The sequence below is a fragment of the Arachis ipaensis genome, chromosome B9, assembly GCF_059453495.1.
Source record: "Arachis ipaensis isolate K30076 ecotype BB chromosome B9, ASM5945349v1, whole genome shotgun sequence".
NCBI lineage: Eukaryota > Viridiplantae > Streptophyta > Magnoliopsida > Fabales > Fabaceae > Arachis > Arachis ipaensis.
The window spans coordinates 146,807,423-146,830,905 of NC_142444.1; the positions used below are offsets into that span (position 1 = coordinate 146,807,423).

General features: G+C 38.5%; 1 protein-coding gene across 1 annotated transcript; it reads left to right on the forward strand.

The window, feature by feature from the left end:
* The first annotated feature begins 21,244 nt into the window (after positions 1-21,244).
* Positions 21,245-23,145, forward strand: LOC107616598 (putative callose synthase 8). The gene is made up of 4 exons (XM_088498108.1): positions 21,245-21,601; positions 21,983-22,068; positions 22,183-22,273; positions 22,929-23,145. Exons 1-4 carry the CDS (start codon positions 21,245-21,247, stop codon positions 23,106-23,108), a joined length of 714 nt encoding a protein of 237 aa, XP_088354234.1. The 3' UTR covers positions 23,109-23,145.
* Positions 23,146-23,483: the final 338 nt, after the last annotated feature.

Below are 23,483 nucleotides of genomic sequence, written 5' to 3' on the forward strand. Positions count from 1 at the left end.
TGTCTTCGATCAATAGATTGTAACAAGTCATCATTAGTAGATGAAGAAGGATAAGTATTTTAAGAGGTCTGCTGTTGGGTATTCTGTGGTCCTTGGGATTGCCTCAGGTGAGGTGCTCTGTAAGGCTGGTACTTGTTCTGCTGCCTGTTGTTGTTATTATTCCACCTCTGATTTTCCTGATTGTCTCTACCTCCTCTTTTGTTGTTGTCCCTCCAATTCTGGTTAGAATTGTCCTACCATCCATGGTTGTAATTGCCACCTTGATTGTACCCTTGGTTGGGGCGGTGATAAACCCATATTTCATGAGTTCTTTTGTGCTTAATTTGAGTGATTTATACAATCCCTCACCTACTTATTCACATTAATTGCATGGTTTTACTTTCCCTTCCTCATTATGTGATGTAAATGAAAAACATGTTTCCTAAGCTTTAAAATCAATTAATTTAATTGTCTTTATTTCCATTCGATGCCGTGATTAGTGTGTTGAGTAGTTTCAGATTTCCTAAGGCAGAATGACTTAAAGGATGGAAAAGGAAACATACAAAAATGGAAGGAGAAAGCAAAACGGAGCTTTAAGGAAACTGGTATCCACGCGATCGCATGGATGACGCGATCGCGTGCCAAGCACGAATCAGCAGCGACGCGGCCGCATGACTGACGCGACCGCCCGCCTTAAGTAGAACGCACATGACGCGGTCGCATGACTGACGCGACCGCGTTGCAAGGAAAAGCTCCAAATGACGCGACCGCGTGACCCACGCGGACGCGTGACAGAGGCCACGCACCAGAAATTACAGAATACGCCCCCAACGAATTCTGAAGCCCTTTTTGGCCCAGATCCAAGTATAGACAGCATAGACCAGAGATTATAAAGTGTGGAAATGCATCCATTCAAAGAGAGCTCGCATATTTTTAGTTTTCAATGATTTAGATTTAGTTGAGAGGGAGATCTTCTCTCTCTCTCTTTCTTAGGATTTAGGATTTCTTCTTGTTTTAAGAGTGACTCTCAATCCAGGTTTTATATTTCTTTGTTTTAAACTTCCCTTTCACTTTATTTATTTATTTCAGTATCTGAGTTGGCTATTTACCTTTATAATTGAATTTATGAATTTCTCCCATGTTACAAACTGTTATTGGAATTAATGATAATTGAGGTATTTTCAGTTTATGATTGTTCTCTTTGATTTAAGTTACCATTGCTTCCCATCCAAGGATATTTTTATTATTCCAGCAATTTTACTTTTTCCCCTTTTGGTCCTGGTTAAGAATTCAGTAACTCAACAGTTATTAAACTCAACATAACTGATAATCGTTATCTTGCTAATTGAACTGAACTTAAGTAATCCCAACCTTTTCTTAGGAAATAAATAGGATTCAAAAGGTCAATTTAATTAGTCCCCTGACTTTCCTTTGCCCCAGTAAAGGTTGACCAAGTGGATTTTAGATTCAACTTTCATTATAGTTGAGAGACATAACTACGTTGGACCTCTAATTTCTCTTACCTTGCCAAAAGTCTGCTTTACAGTATTTATTTATTTTAATTGCCATTTACTTTACTTGTTATTTAAATTACTTGCTTCTCATCTTCTAAACCCCGATTACAACCTTTATAGCCAATAATAAGAACATACTTCCTCGCAGTTCCTTGAGAAGACGACCCGAGGTTTGAATACTCGGTTAACAATTTCTAAAGGGGTTTGTTACTTGTGACACCCAAAACGTTTGTACGAAGGGATTTTTGTCGGTTTAGAGACTATATCTACAATGCAACTGTTCTATGAATCTCTTTACTGGTAAAAATCCTAACGTCAAAATGGCGCCATTGCCGGGGAACTGCTAACGTGTGCCTTATTATTGGTTATTGTAAATATTTTTCTTTTGCTTGTTTATTTATTTTTGCTTTTCCTTTTTATTTTTATTTGCTACTATGAACTCTCACCCCTCTCGCTTTGAGTTTGGTTCCAATATTGTTAAATAAAATAGAAGTTACAGCAGGAATGTGCATCAAGGTCAGACCAATCAAGGATGGATGGAACCAAGAGGATCTAATCAACCCTTTTGGCAGCAACACCCTCCGAGATATCCTGGACAAAGACCATTTTACAGTGCATACCCAGCTGAAAGACATGGTGGACAACCTTGTAACTACCAACAAGCCCCACCCTGTGCATATAAACCATCCTTTCAACATAACCTCGAACCACCACACTCACAAGCTTCTCTTCACCATTCGCCACCATATGATCCTTCCTTACCCCAATACCAGTCCAATCGTTCCCAATCACCACCACTTTCCTTTGTATCATGTCCAAGTCCAGTAACCCGAGAAGCAGAGGATCGCCTAAAGGAAACAGTAAGAAAATTTCACACAACCATTCAACAACTGGAGCAAGTGATAATTCAATGGGCTTCTAGGCGCTTAAATACACAAGGATCAGCCACAGCTCCATGTGGACAGCCCAATGAAGAGCGTAGCATGAAGGAGATACCAGAAACTCCAGTGGACAAGACAGAGCATGAATTTGTACTAGAACAATTAGAAGAAGTTGTCTTTGTTCAAGAAGAAGAGTTGGTTGAAGACCTAGGAGATGCTGAACTTCCATGGGAATCCAGAATTGAGGAAAACTCCGTCCAGGATGCTACAATTGATGCTAAGGAGGATATTTCTCCAAGGCAAGTCATTTATGAAGAATCAAACGGAATAATTCAAGAAGCAAATTCCCTTAATAATGATAGTCACAAGTCTAGCTCTCTTGGTGATGAACTTGCATCCGCAAGTGAATTCTCTGAGATCGAAGAATCTTCCCCAAGTGAATATGAAGATGATGCAGAGGTAGATTTTTCTCAACCTCCAATCTATGACTCAAGTGATGAGGAAGACACAGAAGACTTTGACCAGGACACAGATACAATTGAAGATCTTTGCAAAGAAGTGGAGGAATTCACAGAAGAGCACAAGGAAACGGAACTTGCAGAACCACCAAAAACACCTATCCCAAGGCCATTACTAGCTAATACAAGGTTCAAGTGGGTACAATCCTTAACTTATAGCGTTACTTATTCACTTGAATAGTGTTTGCTTGAAACAGATGGCCAGCTTAGAGCTCTCTGCGGCTTTAAGAGTAAGAGGGAAATGGCTCGTACTCAGAGCTGGTGCACAAGGTTCAATAAGGTTCCACGCTTCACCTCGAAGTACACGGATTGGTATCATGCTAAATTGCATGGATCACGGAGAACGTTTGGTCACCACGGTGAGATTCTACTTTTTAAACCGCCCGGATGGAAACATGTAGATCAAGACGGAGGCGGATTTAAAAGCAAGGCTTGGAATCCTGGACTCTATCCTGACATTCGTAGTCCCGGGAGCCTGAAAATCTGTTTGGAGCTGCTCAGAAGCTTTGCATGCTTGGTTTGGGACCCCGGAGCCCATTGGCATTCCAAGCACTGGTGGAGATTTTTAGACGAATTTAAACATAAGCCACCATAACAGGATACTCCTCCAATGTTCAACTTAAGGACTTTAACTAAAAGTGCTAGGTGGGAGACAACCCACCATGGTATGGTCGCTTCTTTTTCAATTTATTTCTTGTTAATTGCTTTCATTTTTCCTTTTTCATTTTAATTTATTAAACCTGGAATCATGCATAGCATTCATGTTAATCATTGCATTCTGCATTTTTCATGCATAAAAAAAAAGGGTGCACGACGCGACCGCATCCCCCATGCGATCGCGTCCTACTGTGAAAAACACCACCCGCGCGACCGCGTGACCCACGCGGTCGCGTGATATATATATCGGCGTAAGAATCCAACGAACAGAAAGTTAGGCTGGAATCATGCGGCCCTTGTGCGTTTTGCACAAATTGGCCCACGCGGTCGTATGCCCCATGCGATCGCGTCACTTACACAATATCAATCCCACGCGACCGCGTGAGCGACGCGATCGCGTCGCATGGATTGCACATCACCCCAAAAATAGACAGAGAGTTGCGCTAAAACGGCGCTGGAGTCGTGCATTTAGCACAAATTCCAGCGACGCGATCGCGTCACCCCTCTTTCCCCCCTCTCATGCGATCACGCGCTCCACGCGATCGCGTCACTCCCATTTTCATCCCAACCACGCGACCGCGTGCCCCACGCGGCCGCGTGGATTCGAAAATATAACCCCCCAGCCCGCAAACCCTATCAGTCGCGCAGCCCCCACCCCCAACCCTCTTCTCCCTCTCTGCTTCTTCCCCCTCCAGCCACCACCCAGCACCACCCAGCCGCCACCGCACCGCCACCCAGACGCCACCACCGTTCAAGCCACCGCCGCCGCAACCCCCTCCCCTCTCTTCTTCTCCTTTCTTCCTCTCTCCTCCCCTCTCCACCATTGCCCACCGCAACCACCGCCCACCACCGCCGGCCATTCAACCGTGCCCCCCCTCTCCGCCACCCACCCACAACCTCCCTTCCTCTATCCCTAACCCTAAGACCCTATCCCTTTCCCCCCCTCAGCCGCCACCGCGCCGCCGTGCCCCGCCACCGCGCCGGACACCACCGCCGCCCCCACCCAGCCGTTTCTACCCCCATTCTGCTTCTTTCGCCTACCAGGTTCCGCAACACGCACTCCCTTTATCCGTTCATCATTTTTCTGTAATTTTTTCCGTTTCTGCTCATAATTAGGATAGATAGATATGCATGTTGTAGTGGAATTTTTAGGTTGTTAGGTAGCTTAGGCTGTGGTTAGTGGATCTAGGTCTGTTTACTTGCACTGTTCCTGTTTATGTTTTAATCATTACTGCAATTCTGCTGTTCCTGTGACCTCGTTCATATGCTGTGATTTCTCGCAATTGCTGCTTGTTACTCTAAATTTTCCTGTTTCTATTCATTACTGGTAACTGTAGCAAGTTTTTAATTCATATGAACTGCTATGATTGCTATTTATTTTTCGGGACAATCCAATTTTAGCCGGAATGCTGCCCAAATTTTTTAAAATTGTTTTCATTCATGTTTTGGTTTGGCATTTCTGAACTTTGTTTTGCTCTGCTTTACCTAAACCATTTCATGAATGCTATGGCAGACTTCCTTATCCTCTTTGAATTCCTGGTTCATAAACTACATTTGTGATTCACTGATTCCAATTTTTGCTTTCTTTATTTTTATTCGAATCAGCATCACCCTGTTTTCCTTGTTCGATTATGAGTACTTCTATTCTTACCTGTGAATCCTTGTTATATGGAATTTTTCTATGCCACTTACTTTAACCCGCACTTTACTAACCCACTAATTTTAATTTACTAATTTCTTTTTCAAAATCTAACCATACTAACCCTTTTGATCTCTTTTCTGATTATTTTCACTTTCCTCTAACTTTCTAACCATGGCATATTGATTATTTTTTCCATTTAACATAAATTCAATCACCTTTCATTTACTCATTTTCCTTATTCTATTTCACCTTTGCCGCTTTGAGTTTCCTTTGTTTAATTGCCTATTTGCTTTCCTATTTTTACCATATCCTGGTTTTCTGTTTTTCAGGATGTCTGCCTCACAAAGGAAAGGAAAAGGCAAGGCTACTGGCAAGGGCAAGAGAGGAGATTCCTCCCAGTCCATCATTGCTCTAATGCACGATTCTTCATGGCGGGAGAAGAACTTCACACAGCAGGAGAAAGCTGACCAGCTGCTCCCTGTGAATGATCCTATAAAATTTGCAAATCGGTACTATGAACTGAAGTACCCGGCTTTTGCAAACTCCAGAAATTTATACCTGGAATGAACTCTGAAGATTCCAGCAGCCCTCCAGTAGTACACCACTGAGCAAATCAAGCAAAGGGGCGGGTTCTTTCTGGAGAGAACACTGACAGAGGTCAACGCATCTTGGGTCCGGGAATTCTACTGCAACTACTACCTCACCATCCTAGATGCAGTGACCCTGAGAGGAAAACAAATTCTGGTCACCGAAGAGGCCTTAGAGGACATTCTCCGGCCCCCAGCCAAGTCCGATCAGCCTGATGGTTATTCAAAGGCTGAGGAGGACATGCGTCAGATGCAGTTTGATTGGGATGCCGTGAAGGCACGGATAGCTCTCGACCCGACAGTTCCTTGGGAGATGGGTCAGGACACCACCATGCCTAGAGGGATCAAGAGAGCGTACTTAAATGATGAGGCTCGGTTATGGCATCAGATCTTGAGTAATTATGTGATGCCGAGTACTCACGAGACGGAGATCCCGACTGCTATGATCACCCTCCTTTGGTGTGTGCTGGAGGGTAAGGACCTTTATCTGCCACATTTCATTCGGCACTATATGGCCAGGGTCCACGTCCGAGGCACCCTCCCTTTTCCGTATCTGGTTACACAGCTTGGCCGTCGAGCTGACGTGCCATGGGAGGATGCCGACGAGAGACCACCAGCGGCGGATTACAGGAAGATTATTCCGCACAGCCGGAATTTCTTAGCCCTGGGCCACAGACCACCACCATTAACTGCTACTGATGAGACAGCCCCACAGTCTGCTGGACCCTCTTCCTCCACTGCTGCACCACCTACCACTGCACCTCCACCTGCCACAGAGCCCATCTATCATCTGGTGCACCGCTTGTTTCGACGACTTGACCAGATGGAGCGTCGCAACAAGCGGCGCTATGAGCACCTAAAGCTGATGATACAATCCGGTGACATCCCCTCCGAGCCTGACACACCATCCGAGGCATCTGAGGAGGAGGCGGATGCGCCCGAGGCAGAGACTCATCCCCAGGAGGCAGCACCAGCCGCACCACAGGCAGCGGTCCCACATCAGATTGAGGCTGCAGACCTTGAGATCCCGATCCAGTCAGCACCGCCTCCACAGCAGCCAGACCCTCAGCCCACCACCACTGAGACTCCAACTACCATCCCTCCCAGTGATGACACTCCTTCACACCCGGCTTGATTGAGCATTAGGGACGATGCTTCCTTTTAAGTGTGGGGAGGTCGCCATCTCTGGCGTTTATTTCGGTGAACCACTACATACTTTTTTCTTTTATTTTGGATATTTTTTCTGTATTTTTTTTACTGTTATTTTCTGAGTACTTATACATTGCTTTTATGTATTTTTACTCTATTTTCTGCATTTTGCATCTTTAGTTCATATTTTAGCCATTTAGTTTATCTTAGTTATTAGTTTAGTTTGCAATTCTGATTTATTAATGGATTAATTAGTATAGTTTACCCTTTTTAGCATAAGATAGTATAGTTTAAATTGAAAAATCTAAAAAGGAGGTAAACTAGGAAATTGAACATATCAGATTTAAATCCACAAACCTTATATATAGCATTACATGATGTAGTTAAGCTGACAACATTTCATCAAGGAAGAACATTAAAACTTTAAAAGCTACCCTAAATAATGTTTTTATGAGAATAATGGGAATTTTTAACTAAACCTGCATACAAAATATAAATGATATATGATGCTTGAGTTAGAGAACACACAGCCTATGAGTCTTGAGCTTAATTGTATGGTTGCATTCAAACTATAATTTCATTTCTGTGTGTTTCATTTCTTTTTATTCTGATGTTCTTTACTTTGCTTTAATCTATATGTCCAATTATAGAGTATAGAATAGATACATACCAAGAGAATGATTGAGGCCATCATTTGATTTTAGCTCACTTACCCCAAATTAGCCTACCTTCTACATCATCCTTGTTAGCCCCCTTGAGCCTTTTAAAACCCCTTTATTCTATTTAGCCAAATTACTAGCCTTAAGCAGAAAAACAAAAGAAAACCCCAAGTGAATCCTTGGTTAGCTTAAGATAGAAAATCATGAATAGAGTTAAATGTGGGAAACCTTTTGGGAACATTGATAAAAGAAACAAAAGGTAGAAAAGTTAAAAGAAATAAAACAAATTTGGGAAGCATGCTCATGAGAAAATCTAAGTGATTTAATTACCATGTGCATTAAAAAAAAAGTTATTTTTCAGCATTTAAATAAAAGGGGATACAAAAGAAATTCCCCAATGCAAAATAAAAACAATGCACATGGGATAAAAATAAAGAGTGAAACATGAGCATGTAACAATAAGTGGGATAATATGAGAGAATAGGTAAAGAAGTTTTATCTTGCTAAATATGTATGTTAGGTGAGATCTTAGTCTAATTAAGGATTCACTTGTTAGCTCACTTAGCCCTATACATAAATCCTTACCTTTACCTTGGCCCCACTACAACCTCAATTAAAGACCTCATGACTTTTTGGTATGACTATATTCTATAATTGTTGATTGGTTAGATGAAGAACAAAGCTATAGAAAGCAAGAATAAAAAGAACAATAGAGTGAATAAACCCAATAAACACTGAGTGACTAGAGAGTAAACACAAAATCCAATGAGGGTTCTATAACTCATCAACATATATATGTGCTTATATTTACTAATTGTTTTGCAAGTTTGTACAATGTTTTCTTTCCCATCTCATTTGCTAAAATGCTTTATTATTTAAGGGATAGCTATATATATATATATATATATATATATATATATATATATATATATATATATATATATATATATATATATATATATATATATATATATAGCTACATGACTCCTTGAGAATGAGAATTAACTTGAATACATGTAAGCTTTATATATAAGTGAATAAATTAGAGTTGCATGATGCATCATCCATTTAGGTAGTTGCATTTAAATTAGGTTGCATTGCATGACATTCCATCACTTTAACCTTAATTATTTACCTTGGATTTAGCATGAGGACATACTAGTGTTTAAGTGTGGGGAGGTTGATAAACCCATATTTCATGAGTTCTTTTGTGCTTAATTTGAGTGATTTATACAATCCCTCACCTACTTATTCACATTAATTGCATGGTTTTACTTTCCCTTCCTCATTATGTGATGTAAATGAAAAACATGTTTCCTAAGCTTTAAAATCAATTAATTTAATTGCCTTTATTTCCATTCAATGCCGTGATTAGTGTGTTGAGTAGTTTCAGATTTCCTAAGGCAGAATGACTTAAAGGATGGAAAAGGAAACATACAAAAATGGAAGGAGAAATCAAAACGGAGCTTTAAGGAAACTGGTATCCACGCGATCGCATGGATGACGCGATCGCGTGCCAAGCACGAATCAGCAGCGACGCGGCCGCATGACTGACGCGACCGTGCGCCTTAAGTAGAACGCACATGATGCGGTCGCATGACTGACGCGACCGCGTGGCAAGGAAAAGCTCCAAATGACGCGACCGCGTGACCCACGCGGACGCGTGACAGAGGCCACACACCAGAAATTACAGAATACGCCCCCAGCGAATTATGAAGCCCTTTTTGGCCCAGATCCAAGTACAGACAGCATAGACCAGAGGTTATAAAGTGTGGGAATGCATCCATTCAAAGAGAGCTCGCATATTTTTAGTTTTCAATGATTTAGATTTAGTTGAGAGGGAGATCTTCTCTCTCTCTCTCTCTTTCTTAGGATTTAGGATTTCTTCTTGTTTTAAGAGTGACTCTCAATCCAGGTTTTATATTTCTTTGTTTTAAACTTCCCTTTCACTTTATTTATTTATTTCAGTATCTGAGTTGGCTATTTATCTTTATAATTGAATTTATGAATTTCTCCCATGTTACAGATTGTTATTGGAATTAATGATAATTGAGGTATTTTCAGTTTATAATTGTTCTCTTTGATTTAAGTTACCATTGCTTCCCATCCAAGGATATTTTTATTATTCCAGCAATTTTACTTTTTCCCCTTTTGGTCCTGGTTAAGAATTCAATAACTCAACAGTTATTAAACTCAACATAACTGATAATCGTTATCTTGCTAATTGAACTGAACTTAAGTAATCCCAACCTTTTCTTAGGAAATAAATAGGATTCAAAAGGTCAATTTAATTAGTCCCCTAACTTTCCTTTGCCCCAGTAAAGGTTGACCAAGTGGAGTTTAGATTCAACTTTCATTATAGTTGAGAGAGATAACTATGTTGGACCTCTAATTTCTCTTACCTTGCCAAAAGTCTGCTTTACAGTATTTATTTATTTTAATTGCCATTTACTTTACTTGTTATTTAAATTACTTGCTTCTCATCTTCTAAACCCCGATTACAACCTTTATAGCCAATAATAAGAACATACTTCCTCGCAGTTCCTTGAGAAGATGACCCGAAGTTTGAATACTCGGTTAACAATTTCTAAAGGGGTTTGTTACTTGTGACACCCAAAACGTTTGTACGAAGGGATTTTTGTCGGTTTAGAGACTATATCTACAACACAACTGTTCTATGAATCTCTTTACTGGTAAAAATTCTAACGTCAGGCGGTCATAGAAGTTATGAGTGGCTGCCACGGTGTTGTCTTCCTGCTGGAGCTACGAAAATTCATCAGTATAATGGCTATAATCAGCACAGATTCCGCAAACTCTTTGTGGGACTAACTGTTGGTTTTGCTGTGTTGGAGAAGGTTGAGCTTGCTGAACTTGTTGTTCGTTCAATTGTATCTGCTTCAGCAAGTTGGTCATTTCACAGATACTCTGAGTTAAAGCAGCAGTCTTTCTGCTAGAGGATACTTCTGCAACGGCTTTTGCACGGCCTTGGTTTTGCCTGTGATTCCGAGTAGATTCAGCTAAGTCGCTGATCAATTGTCATGCCTCATCAGTGGTCTTGTACTTTTTCATAGACCCATTGCTAGCATTTTCCAATGTGGTCTTATCTTGGGGCCTCATGCCCTGTGTGACGTAACCGAGTAACACTATCTTGTCAATCATATGGTGGGGGAAACCTTCCAGAAGATTATTGAAGTGCTCCCAGTATTCATAGAGAGTCTCGGATTCATCCTGAATAATCATGGAAATATCTTTCCTCAGTTTAGCAGTAACTTCAGCTGGAAAGAATTTTTCCAAGAATTTTCTTCTAAGTGTATCCCAGTTGGATACAGTTGCTGCGGGTTGAGTGTAGTACCACTCTCTCGCCTTTCCCTCAAGAGAGAACGGGAAGGCTTTTAGCAAAATAGAAGTTTCATCCGCACTATCACGCCTGACAGTAGAACAGGCTGCTTGAAAATCTCTCAGTTGCTTGATAGGCTCTTGAGCAGGTAAGCCATGAAACTTGGGCATCAAATTGAGCAGTGCGGTCTTTATTTCAAAGTCTGTAGCCACCGCTGGGTGATGCGCTTGAAACGGTTGCATTGTAAAATCAGGGGCTCCAGCCTCCTGGATAGTAACTCTCCTAGGTGCTGCCATGTCACCTATACGTAAATCAACCGAATCAGTAGAACGGGGGCTGGTTTCTTCCTCAAATGATGTTTCAGATCCGCCCTCTGAGAGGACTAACCGACGCCGAGCTTGCCTTATTCGTGAAATAGTTCTTTCAATCTCAGGATAGAATACTGGCAAGCTTGGATCAAGAAGTGAACGCATCATCTAACGAAAGAAACAAGCAGCTCATAGTAGCAAAATAAAATAAAATGCAAATAAATAAAATCCAATCAATAACTTTAGCACTCTATTGTAACTCCCCGGCAACGGCGCCAAAAATTGACGTGGCGGAAATTGGCGAGTTAAGAGTTGTTATAAGATATGCGTTGCAAGTATAGTTCTTAACCAACTAGGAATCCACTTATCAATTTAGAAGGGTTGTCACAAAAATTAAAATTAAAATACTGGGAGTATGAATCCCAGGTCGTCTCCCAACGAGTTGCAGAAAGGTGTGCTATTTTATTAATCAGATGTTTTCAAAAAGAGTTTGAGTTGAATAAGCAGGAAATTAAATTAGAGAAATTAAGTAATTTAAATAAAAGCATTGACTGGGAGTAGATTAGTTGGAAGCCCTATTCTTGTTGCAGTACTCTCAAGATTAATCGATAATTGAAGGTTGTTCTGTTTAGTTATCCCTTACTAGGTAAGGAAAAGTCAAACAAGTTGGAATGCTGTTTCTATTCACAAGTCCCAATCCGCTTACTTGGAAGGACTGGCGTTAGTGACTAGAGAGCAATCCAACAATAAACCCAATTACAATTTCTCTTTTGAGCATTCCAACTCAAGGGTTCCTTTCAATCAACTCCCCATCAAGTTAGGGAACTACTCGCTCATTGTGAATGTGGAATTCATAACATAGAAAAGAGAATTAAAGAAAGACATGATAAATAAAACTCAAAGGAATCAATTAAAAATAAAAGTAACTCTTGTATTAATAAATTCTAAAATAATCCAATAGTAAGATTGAGTAAATTAAAGGACATGGAAGAGTAAAGCCAAGTAAAGAAAACGAACTATAATGACGAAGTCTTGATGAGGTAATAACTCTTCTCAATATCCCAATGCAAAGAACAATAGAGATTAAAATCCTAAGAACTACGAATGTGTAGAGAGAAAACCTAGAGGAGGAGTAAAACTAGATCTAAAAACTAAAAATTGTGTAGAGTGAATGTTTTTTTCGTTTCTGCATGTTCTCTAGCTCTAGCCTACTTTTCTGGGCCAAAAACTGGGTCAAAACGGGGCCCAAAATTGCCCCCAACGAATTCTACAGATTATGCAGATCGCGCACGTCACGCGATCGCGTCATTCATGCGGACGCGTCATTCGGCGTTTTGCTTTGCCATGCGGGCGCGTCGTCCACGCCTCCGCGTCATTTGTGCTATTCCAATCTGCACGGTCGCGTGAGCCATGCGGCCGCCTCACTGCGATTTTCTCTCTTTCGCGCGGTCGCGTGAGCCATGCGGCCGCGTCACTTCTCGCTGGTCATCTCCTCAATTTCTTGTGTTCCTTCCATTTTTTGCAAGCTTCCTTTCCAATCTCCAATTCATTCATGCCCTATAAAGCCTGAAACACTTAACACACAGATCACGGCATCGAATGGAATAAAGGAGAATTAAAATGCGTAATTAAAAGTCTCTAGGAAGCAGGTTTTTAATCATGTAATAATTTTAGGAAGGAAATATAAATGCATGCTAATCATATGAATAAGTGGGTAAAAATCATGATAAAACCACACAATTAAACACATTATAAACCATAAAATAGTGGTTTATCACCATCCTCTGTCCAAAGGAGGACACTTTGATGCACAGTAGATGGTACAACTCCAACTCCATGAATCCAATCTCGACCCAGAAAAGCATTGTAACTTGCTTTTGATGGCACCACCACAAACACAGTATTCCGTTCAGATGACCCCAATTTTGCTCCCAAAGTAACCAGACCTTTTGCAGGAGTAGAAGAGCCACTAAAGTCTGTTACAGCAATATTGGTGGGGACCAAGTCATCAGGATGCTTACCAACCTTCATCAGCTTATAATCTGGTAAGAGACTTATTGCTGCTCCACCATCAATCAAAACTTTATTCACCATAATCCCACTCAAAGTGGTAGTAATATGAAGTGGGTGAAGATGAGACTTTTGCTTCTCAGTAGGCCGCAAGAAATATCCTAGTTCATCCTCATATCGGATGAAAGAAAAAGCCTCTTCAGCATCCATGTCATAGTCCTCTTCTGGATCCCCTTCATACTTACCTAAATACTCAGTTAGAATAATCGAAATAGTTCCAACCATTTCATCATCTCCTTCCTCGAAATATTTTTCATCGAAATCGGCCTCTTTGCCTTTATCACCCCTGGAGTATGAACTATTTCCTTGCCCTTCTCCAATTTTGTAGGGGAAGGAATACTCTTCGGGCATGTTTCCCCATCAGAGGAAAAAACTATTCGGGAGTGCACCGAAGGTGTTGCCCCCTTGCCTTTGTCAACCTGAGGCTTCTTATTTTGCGGTAAAATTGACGGTCGAATTTCTGTTTAGTAAAGAAATTTTATAAAATTAATTGCGTTGTAAGTATAGTTTCTAAACCAACAGAGAATCCTTTCGTACAAAAGTTTGGTTGTCACAAGTAACAAAACCCAATAAAATTGATAACCGAAGTATTGAAACCTCGGGTCGTCTTCTCAAGGAATTGCAAGGAGGTATGATTTATTATTGGTTATGGAAAATTGTATATTTTTGGGTTTTTGAAATAGGGAACAAGTAATTTAAATAACAAGAAAAATAAATTAATAATTAATAAAATCTCTTGGCAAGGTATGAAAAATTGAAGTCATATCCTAGTTATCCTTATCAGATGTGATGAGAATTGGATTCTGCTCTCACTTTAATTAACCCTTGCTACTCAAAAGAGAGTCAAGTGGACTAATTAATTTGATCCTCAAGTCCTAGTCAACTTCTATGGAAAGACTAGAGTTATTGGAGTACAAATTAACCAGCAAAGAATTCCAATTTCAATCAACAGCTGAGTTTGATAACTCAAGTGTCTCCAATTACTTAACCAAAGTAAAAAGAGAGAAAATCTACTTGAATAAAAATGCCTTCAGATGGGAAGCAACAGTAACATAAATAAAAGAAAGAAATCTTAAATCTGAAATACCTCAAATTATATTAAATAAAAGAAATCAAATCTAACATGGGAATTCATAAATTAAATTGGAAAAATAAATAAAAGGGACATTGAACCTGTAATTGAAGAGAAGTATCTTAAACATAATAGAAATCCTAAATCCTAATCCTAAGAGAGATGAGAGAATCTCTCTCTCTAAAACTACATCTAATCCTAAAATTGTGTATATTAGAGCTTGATTGATGAATGAATGGATTCCTCCACTTTATAGCCTCTAATCTGTGTTTTTTGAGCCGAAAACTGGGCCAGAAATAGCTCAGAAATCGCTGGGGGCAAAATCTGCCATGCTGATTTTCGTCACTGCGACGCGTCTGCGTGGAGCACGCGTTTGCGTCACCTATATGTATGGCCACTATGACAAATTATATATCAAATCCAAGCCCCGGACGTTAGCTTTCCAACGCAACTAGAACCGTATCATTTGGACTTTTGTAGCTCAAGTTATGATCGATTTAGTACGAGAGGGTCATGCTGACAGCTTTGCAGTTCCTTCAATTTCTTGTATTCCTTCCACTTTTGCATGCTTCCTTTCCATCCTCTAAGCCATTTCTGCCCTGTAATCTCTGAAATCACTTAACACATATATCAAGGCATCGAATGGTAATAAGAGAGGATTAATATTAGCAAATATAAGGCCAAAGAAGCATGTTTTCAATTATAGCACAAAATCAGGAAGGAAAATGTAAAAACCATGCAATTTATATGAATAAGTGGGCAAGGACTTGATAAAAACCTCTCAATTGAGCACAAGATAAACCATAAAATAATGATTTATCAAAACTCCTTATTCCTTTTCCCCTCGGGTACCCCCTGGCTCGACCGCATTGATAAAGATATTGGTTTCGAGGAGGCTCTCGATGTCCCCATTGTGGATTTCGCCGATAATGAGCGTCTCGATTCTGGAATTCTTGACAATTCCGAATCTACTAGACACCTATAGCTTGAGAACGACTCAATGGTGGAACAGCATTCTGCTGAGGAGCCCTTGAACTTTCTTCTTCCACTCGTCTAACAGGTTGTCTTTGACGAGCCTACTCCTCCCTATGAGCCAACTCTTTTTTCATCCTTTTTTTTTTAATTTCTGCAGCCTTCGCATCAAATACAGCAGTACATCGAGGACATAGAGATACGTCATGATCTTTGATCTTTTGCTGAACTAAGAAATCCAGTAAACCACCCCCTGCTCGAGGATATACTGATCGAACTTGTGACTCGAAATCACCTAGAGCCACATCAAAAACATAAGACATACCAACCACACTTACTCCAAATTGTGGTTCAACAAAACCAGCATCAGCATTGAAAGGATCAACATCAACTTTCATTTCTTTCTTCCCATCATCGAACTTCAAACGCCCTTCCATTATAGCCTCCTGAATTAAGTCCCTGAAACGACCACAGCTATTAGTCGAATGACTGGTTGCTTGGTGAAACTTACAATAAGGTTTTACTTTCAAAACTTTTACCAAAAGTAAAGTTCTACCCTTTATGAGTGGATTTTTGACGGTTTAGAATTTCACAAATGAAATCTCGTTGCAAGTATAGTTTCTAAACCAATAAATAATCCTTTCATACAAAAGATTGTTTGTCACAGGTACAAACCCCTAATTTTATAAACCGAAGTATTTAGACCTCGGGTCGTTCTCCCTAGGAATTGCAATAAAGTGTTCTTATTATTGGCTATGAAGTATGTTTGGGGTTTTCGAGATAATAGCCAAGAAGTATAAATGGCAAAGGAAATAAACTAACAACTAACAAAGCTCTTGGCAAGGTATGAGAATTGGAAGTCCTATCCTAGTTATCCTTCTCAATTGTGACCACAATTGTCCATTGCTCCCACTTAGTTAACCTCTAGCCATGGAGGAAAGCCAAGTGGATGAATTAACTTGATTCCACAAGTCCTAGCCTAATCATAATGAAAGACTAGCTTTGGTGGCATTCAAGTTAATTAGCAACTTCTAATTATCAATCAACAAAGGAATTAGACAACTCAAGAGTCATTAATTACTCTACCTAGGCCAAGAGGGGAAAAAGCTATACTAAAATCCAACCTAGCATTTCATCAAACACATGGAAGGCATAAAAGGAAAGTAAAATGAATTAAGCAATTCAACAATAAAGGAACATGAATCATAAGTTGCATTAAAAGAGAAATAGAAAAAACAAAGTACATCAACATAAAAGTAGAGAATTACAAGAATTAAATGCTAAACTAGAGAGAGAAGATGTAGAAGAAGAAGAATTATAAAAGGAAAAGTAAATCTAAGCATGAAATTAACCTAGATCTAAGAAATTCTAATCTAGATCTAACCTAATCCTAATTCTAGAGAGAAGAGAGAGCTTCTCTCTCTAGAAACTAACTTTCTCTCCAAAACTAAACTAAAAACTAAACTAGTGTGTCTAGACTTAATGTGTGATCCCTCTTCATTCCATGGGTTAAATAGCATCAGAAATGAGTTGGATTTAGGCCTGAGAAGCCCAGAAATTGCCCCCAGCGGATTGCCTTTAAGTGAGTCACGTGCGAGCACCGACGCGTACGCGTAAATCACGCGTGCGCGTCGCTTGACAAATTGCTATCCAGGCGTATGCGACACGTACGCGTATGCGTCTCCATTCAACCTTACAATCCACGCGTGCGTGTTTGCTGCGCGTGCGCGTCGTTGATCTCATCCCAAATCCTTGCTTTTCCATGATTTCTCCACTTTGCATGCTTTTCTCTCCATCCCTTTGATCCATCCCTAGCCTTATCAACCTGAAATCACTAACAAACATATCAAGGCATCTAGTGGAATCAAAGGTGAGTCAAAATTGGCAATTAAGGGCCTAAAAAGCATGTTTTCACACTCAAGCACAAATTAGGAGACAATCACGAAACCATGCTATTTAATTGAATAAATGTGGGTAAAAGGTCATAAAATCCCTTAAAATCACTACAAGATAAACCCTAAATGGGGTTTATCAACCTCCCTACACTTAAACCAAGCATGTCGTCATGCTAAAACTAAGAGAAAGCAAAGGGTATCAACATTTATTCAATGTAAACTAACTAGATGCAATCTACCTATATGCAACTATCTACATGAATGCAATTGCTTGGCCAAAACAAATCAACTCCCAAGAATATCAATATAAGCACAAGGGCTAAAGGTATTAATCAACCAAGCCAAACCACAATTGAATTGAGTATTAAAGATTAAACAAACTTGCAAGAAAAGTGATGATGATTGTAGGTGAAAACATGTAATTGAGCATCAAACCCTCACCGGAAGTGTTTGCACTCTAGTCGCTCAAGTGTTTAGGGTTGATTCACTCAATTCTCCCCTAATCATACTTTCTAAGATTTGTTTTTCATCTAAACAGTTATTTCATGCATACATACATATATCATGAGATCTTTTCATAGGTTGTAATGGGGCTAGGGTCAAGGTAGGATGCATATTTGGTCAAGTGGACTTGAAATTTAAATCTTTGATAAGCTTAGACTTCCCACCTAACCTATATAGCAACCTATACAAATTAAAGCTAACCTAACTACCCATTCTTCACTTTTTCACATACTCATGCATTTCCTTTTCATTGATCACACTCATATGCATTGATCTTTATTGAACTTTACTTTGTGGCATTTTGTCCCCTTTTTATTTCTTTCTTTTTCCTTTTTTTCTTTCTTTTTTTTCTATTTTTTTCTTTTTTTTTCCATATTATTTTTCTTTTCTTTTTCTCATTTTTCATTTCTTTCCAACTATATACAAGAACATCAATGCATAAGGTCTATACATTTAATCAATACATGAGCATGTACCCAATTCCCAATATTTTCAACAAAAATACAAAACTACCCTTTTACTCAACCAATGTCCCAAGATTTCCCACACTTGAATGACACACACACACTAGCCTAAGCCAATCAAAGATCCAAATAAATGACATTTATTGTTTTTCGCTTAAAGGCTTGTAATGTGCTAATATTAAGAACAAGTGGGTTAATCGTAGGCTCAAATTGGCTATCAATGGAAGATAAAAGGTAAGGCTATTTGGACGAGTGAGCTAAATGAAATGATGGCCTCAATCATATAAATGCATGTCTATACAAAATAATGGACATAAAGAATCAAACAAATCAAGGATTACAATCATAGAAAGAGAATAATGTACACAAGAAGGGAGATAAGTGGTTATAAGATGTAACCACACTATTAGGCTCGAAACTCCAAGCTTGTGTTCTTAGCTCAAAAACATGCTTCACAAAATATATATGATTCAAGCAAGTTCCACAAAAATTTTCTCAATCAATTGGGGTGGTGCCCTATAGATAACTTGTGGGTTAAGACAACCAAATAAGCAATAAAGAAGCATGAAAGTATTCAAGCCAAAAACATATGGATGCATAGGATCATGAAATACAATGCATTAAAATAGGTGCACAACATCCATCAAGAACCACTACAACATTTTTGGCCTAAGGTAACCCTTATTCGAAGCAACATTTAACAAAAGTTTCTTTAGATAGGTAAAGACAACATTTTTAACGAGTTGCCTTTGAGTAAGGCAAAGATAACAAAATTTTCGGCCACCCATAAAAAGAGTTGTCTTTGATATCTAAAGCAACATTTACAAAATGTTACAAAATAAAAACTTTAAGACAACATTTTTAAATAAAATACAACATTTTATAAGAGTTGTAAAAAAAATTGAACAAATAACATTTATAAAGAATTGCCTAAAATTATTTATGGTTAAAAATTTTAGAGAGAAACTTTTAATCATATTCATACCAATAAAATTTTTTCAATGAAAAAATAACTTAAACATAAAAAAACAGATGTGCTTCAGTAGTTCCACACTTCCACTTCCACTTCACGCCCACAAGAGCCCTAACATAGCCATTCTCCCCTGCAACAAGGCACACACCATGCCCTTTCTCCCCTCCTAACGGCGACAGCAGGTCAGCAGCGTTCAATCGCTGTGCACTCCTCCACGTACAGCGACGACGCAGTGCTCTCCTCGACGGGCGATGGCGCGATGCTCTCTACAATCCCTAACATAGCCACTGTAACAACGCACCCTTTCTCCCCTTCCTAACGGCGACAACAGCCTTCAATCGCGGTGCACTCCTCCACATACGGCGACGGTGCGGTGCTATCTTCGACGAGCGACGGTGTGGTGCTCTCCACAAGCCCTAACATAGTCACTGCAACAACGCACCCTTTCTCCCCTTCCTAACAACGACAGCAGCGCTCAATCGCGGTGCACTCCTCTACGTACGGCGACAGCACGGTGCTCTCCTCGACGGGCGCGGTGCTCAATCGCAAGAAACCCCTATCCCTTCTCTTCTCCTTCTTATTCTTCCTCTATTCCTCTGTTTCCAGGTATTTGAGAAAAATGATTTTCATGTTCTTTGAATTAATTCATTACAGTTTAGTTAGATTTTAATTTTTAGCTAGTAAATTATTTTGCAATTGTCTGATTTGCTGTTCTCTGAAAAAACATGAGTTGCTGTTCTCTAATTTGCTGTTCTCTGAAAAAACTAAAATTTAGTATTTTAGTGTATGGCTCCTTCCAAACAATTTTGGATGCTCACATGTGTTTCTAATAAGAAAGTGTTGCCTAAAAGAAGTAATAGCATGACAAAACTTATAGCAATACTCTTGAAATTATTTTGTTTTCCTTTCGAGCTGCTTTTTCTTGATGATTATGCCGGCAAAATTGAGATCTTGTTAGCAAAATATATATTCCCTCTCAAAACAGAGACTTATAATTCATCTCTTTGGAAAAATGAACTACTTATTCAGTAATTTTCTCCTGTCTTTGATGTATTTGTTATTATACAATTTAATGTTAACCCCTATACAAATATAGAAAAATTAGGATAATTCATAATGACAATAAAATAATGAAGACAAATTCACACCTTTTCAAAAGAAAAAGCAATCACCATGAATATAGATAATGACAAATTGGATCTACCAGCTATGATCAAAGGGCTCAAAACCTTCACAAGTAATGAGCCAGCCTTTCCCTCTCTCTACTGTTTCTTTGTATTAGTCACCAACACTCTAGAAAACTTAAGATATTAGGTGGAGGCTCGAGACCTTTGACCTTGAAGTGCGATAATGCACTCTGCCTGTCTGCCTTCCACTGAATATCAACTTTTTAACTAGAATGTAGAAGATGGAAGAGGACCGTAATAAACTGGTATCAATATCTATGAAGAGTAAGGTAATGTATAAACTGACATTGTAATCGAGTGTTTTTTTGTATCTTATATCTTGTTATAATTGTAAGAAAATTGATTATTCTGATTCCACAATAAAATTGAATCATAAGAATTTTCTCAATCAAATGAATCAACAATAAACAAGATTGTCTTAGTTCATTATCCTATGTGTGTGTGTGTGTGAACAAAACTTGTACAGCTGCAAAACGTATAGATCCTGATCTGAATTCACATACAGCAGTTATAGAAATCAATAAAAATAAATAAATCATGGTAAATGCAGAATATCAACCAAAAAGAATTGAAAAATTAAGAGAGACCTTATTATCGACAAAAATGAGGAGAAACTCGCATCTTTGTGGCTCTTAAAGCTTAAAAAAATGTCATTTGCTCAGTTTATTTGCCATGATTTTTGTGATAGATAAGGTGGACCCTCCGTTTGCAGTGCTGTCATAGGAGCCACGGGTGAGCTCACAAGAGGGAAGATTTTTGCGGCTATATTCGCTCTCTACTACAGTGGCTTCCTTTTTCATGTACACCTTTTCTTTCATTCCTGTCTTTAACAAGCTTTGTTCTTTTCCCTTGTAATGGATAGTCTAAAATTCAGTTATGTACTGGTTGCAGACCATCATAATCATTACTTGCCATGACTTGGGATCCCCCTTTCAGTTATTTGATGTCATAGTATTGGAAGACATAATCAGCATCTTCATTACTTCTGCATTTCTTATATGGACTATTGTTGTTCCTGTTTGCTATGCTAATTCAAGAAGAAAATATACTTGTTATTCTACTAAGTATGGAACCTTGGTTGAGGAATGGTGCTTTACATCCTATATGGTTGCGGCAGCCATATACTTAACAAGTAATGCAGTTAATGTTGTGTTATATCTCGTCCCTGCCTTCTCCAAGTATATGGAGGTCTCTAATAACAAGATATGCAAAGTTTTATCTTGGTGGACTCAGGTACCAAGATTAGACTATTGCTTTAACTTGTTGATTACTTGAACATGTGCTATTATTGTTCTATGCCAATTCCAAGGCATAATCTTAGTGATATAACTATGCTTTCTGTTTTATCCTGTGGGATTGGATCTGTTTGATGTTTTTCATTTTCCATAAATGTTTGATACATTGATTTATATTTGTATGTAATATTCATTCCTGGTTTTAAATGTTTGAATCTGAGTGTTACATTTATTTATCATGTACACCCTCCAAATGAGAAATTTAGATTCTCAAACATATTATTGCTGATGTTTTGACTATATTTTTTTTGTCAATTTAGATGTCACTGCAGTTTGCCTTTTATATCAATTAATTTTCAGTTTCTTTGTCTTGAGTTAGGTTCATGAGTATGCGATACTTCTAAATCTGGGCTCCCTTCAAGCAATATCAATGAAAGATTGTGTACTTATATTTGAATATAATCGGTAATGTCTTAATTCCAAATTAATACATTATGGTTACATCACTGTCATCATTTCATGGATAAAGTTATTTGAGTGGACTAAAGCCAAACTTCTGCCTCTGTTGATATTTATTAGTAAAGGAGGGCAAGCTTTTCTGGAGTCATTGTTGCCCAGGTTGAACCCCAAGAACAGTAACGGAGGGCTATCAATGCCATTTGAACTCGAGGTTTGTCTGAAATTTACTACTTTCATTTAACATACTTACATACATAGTACTGATTACTGAATAGGATAAGGAAATACACCAAAACTGAACGGTTGGAGAAATTTTAGAATTATAGCTCAGTAGATCTTTATGGCCATAGTTTTTGAAAAGGTAAAAATAAGTTTCGTACTATTGTGGATGTTTGTGTACACAAAGTATACAGATAGGAAAACCTAACCATTTCTTGGCTCTTCAGCAGTGAGTGTCTCTCCTAAGAGTTTTCTTTTGATTTCTTTTATGTTACTGAGGCATCCATTTGTGGTGACACTATAAACAAGCGGCTGTGAACTGCCATCCAATAAACTATTAGACAAATCACATACATGGAGCCTTTCCCACTAAACTCTAAACAATTTACACCCCACTACAAAATAGATGGAAATCCTCTATTTCATATCCTATAATCTTCGAGGATTTCTTAGTTTCCTTTTCAGAGGGATGTTTAATAAATGTATTCATATTTTTCTCAAACATGTTAATATTTTAAGAATCTGGACCAATCTCCATCGACTCATATACCAAATCATGATTAGGTATAGCTAAATTGTTGTAACACTTGAGTATACTTGTTATTGTTAAGCTGATGTTTTGACTATATTGTTTTTTGTCGATTTAGATTTGGCTACAACTTGCTTATAGTTGGATGAAGTTTTCTGAAGAGATAAAGGAGATTCTTGGCACAATAGTGAAGCACAAAGTCCTTTTGGTTTCAAATGAAAAAATTAGTTTTTTTTTTGTTCAAGTTCATCATGAGAAAAACATGTATTTTATTTGCTTATGTTTAATTTTTATTTGACTTGGTAACTTAGCAAGTATATGTTAATTGATACTTGGAACACTTTTCTATATACATGCAATATATATTATTAGCCTATTCTCCCTATATTAAATAAATTGAATTTAAATTTTTAAATATTATTAGTGTGTGCTATATATCCTTCAATTGTCATTAACAAAGGTAAAAAATATATTGCTTTAGATATAAAAAAAGAGAATCTAAGAAAAACTCAATAAAGTGTTGCTTTAGGTATTAGAAAAAGACAACTGCAAATAAACTTAGATAAGTGTTGCTTTAGGTCTATGAAAAAGGCAACTTAAAAAAATTTGGATAAGTGTTGCTTTATGTATACGAAGAAGGCAATTTAAAAAACCTGGACAAGTGTTGCTTTAA

What these genes read in the sequence shown, in the direction of transcription:
- LOC107616598 (XM_088498108.1), top strand. Translation starts at nt 21,245, where the DNA reads ATGTACTGGTTGCAGACCATCATAATCATTACTTGCCATGACTTGGGA. An exon ending in TTTTATCTTGGTGGACTCAG is followed by an intron (nt 21,602 to 21,982) that starts GTACCAAGATTA and finishes GTCTTGAGTTAG; the next exon opens with GTTCATGAGTATGCGATACT. An exon ending in CTTATATTTGAATATAATCG is followed by an intron (nt 22,069 to 22,182) that starts GTAATGTCTTAA and finishes GATATTTATTAG; the next exon opens with TAAAGGAGGGCAAGCTTTTC.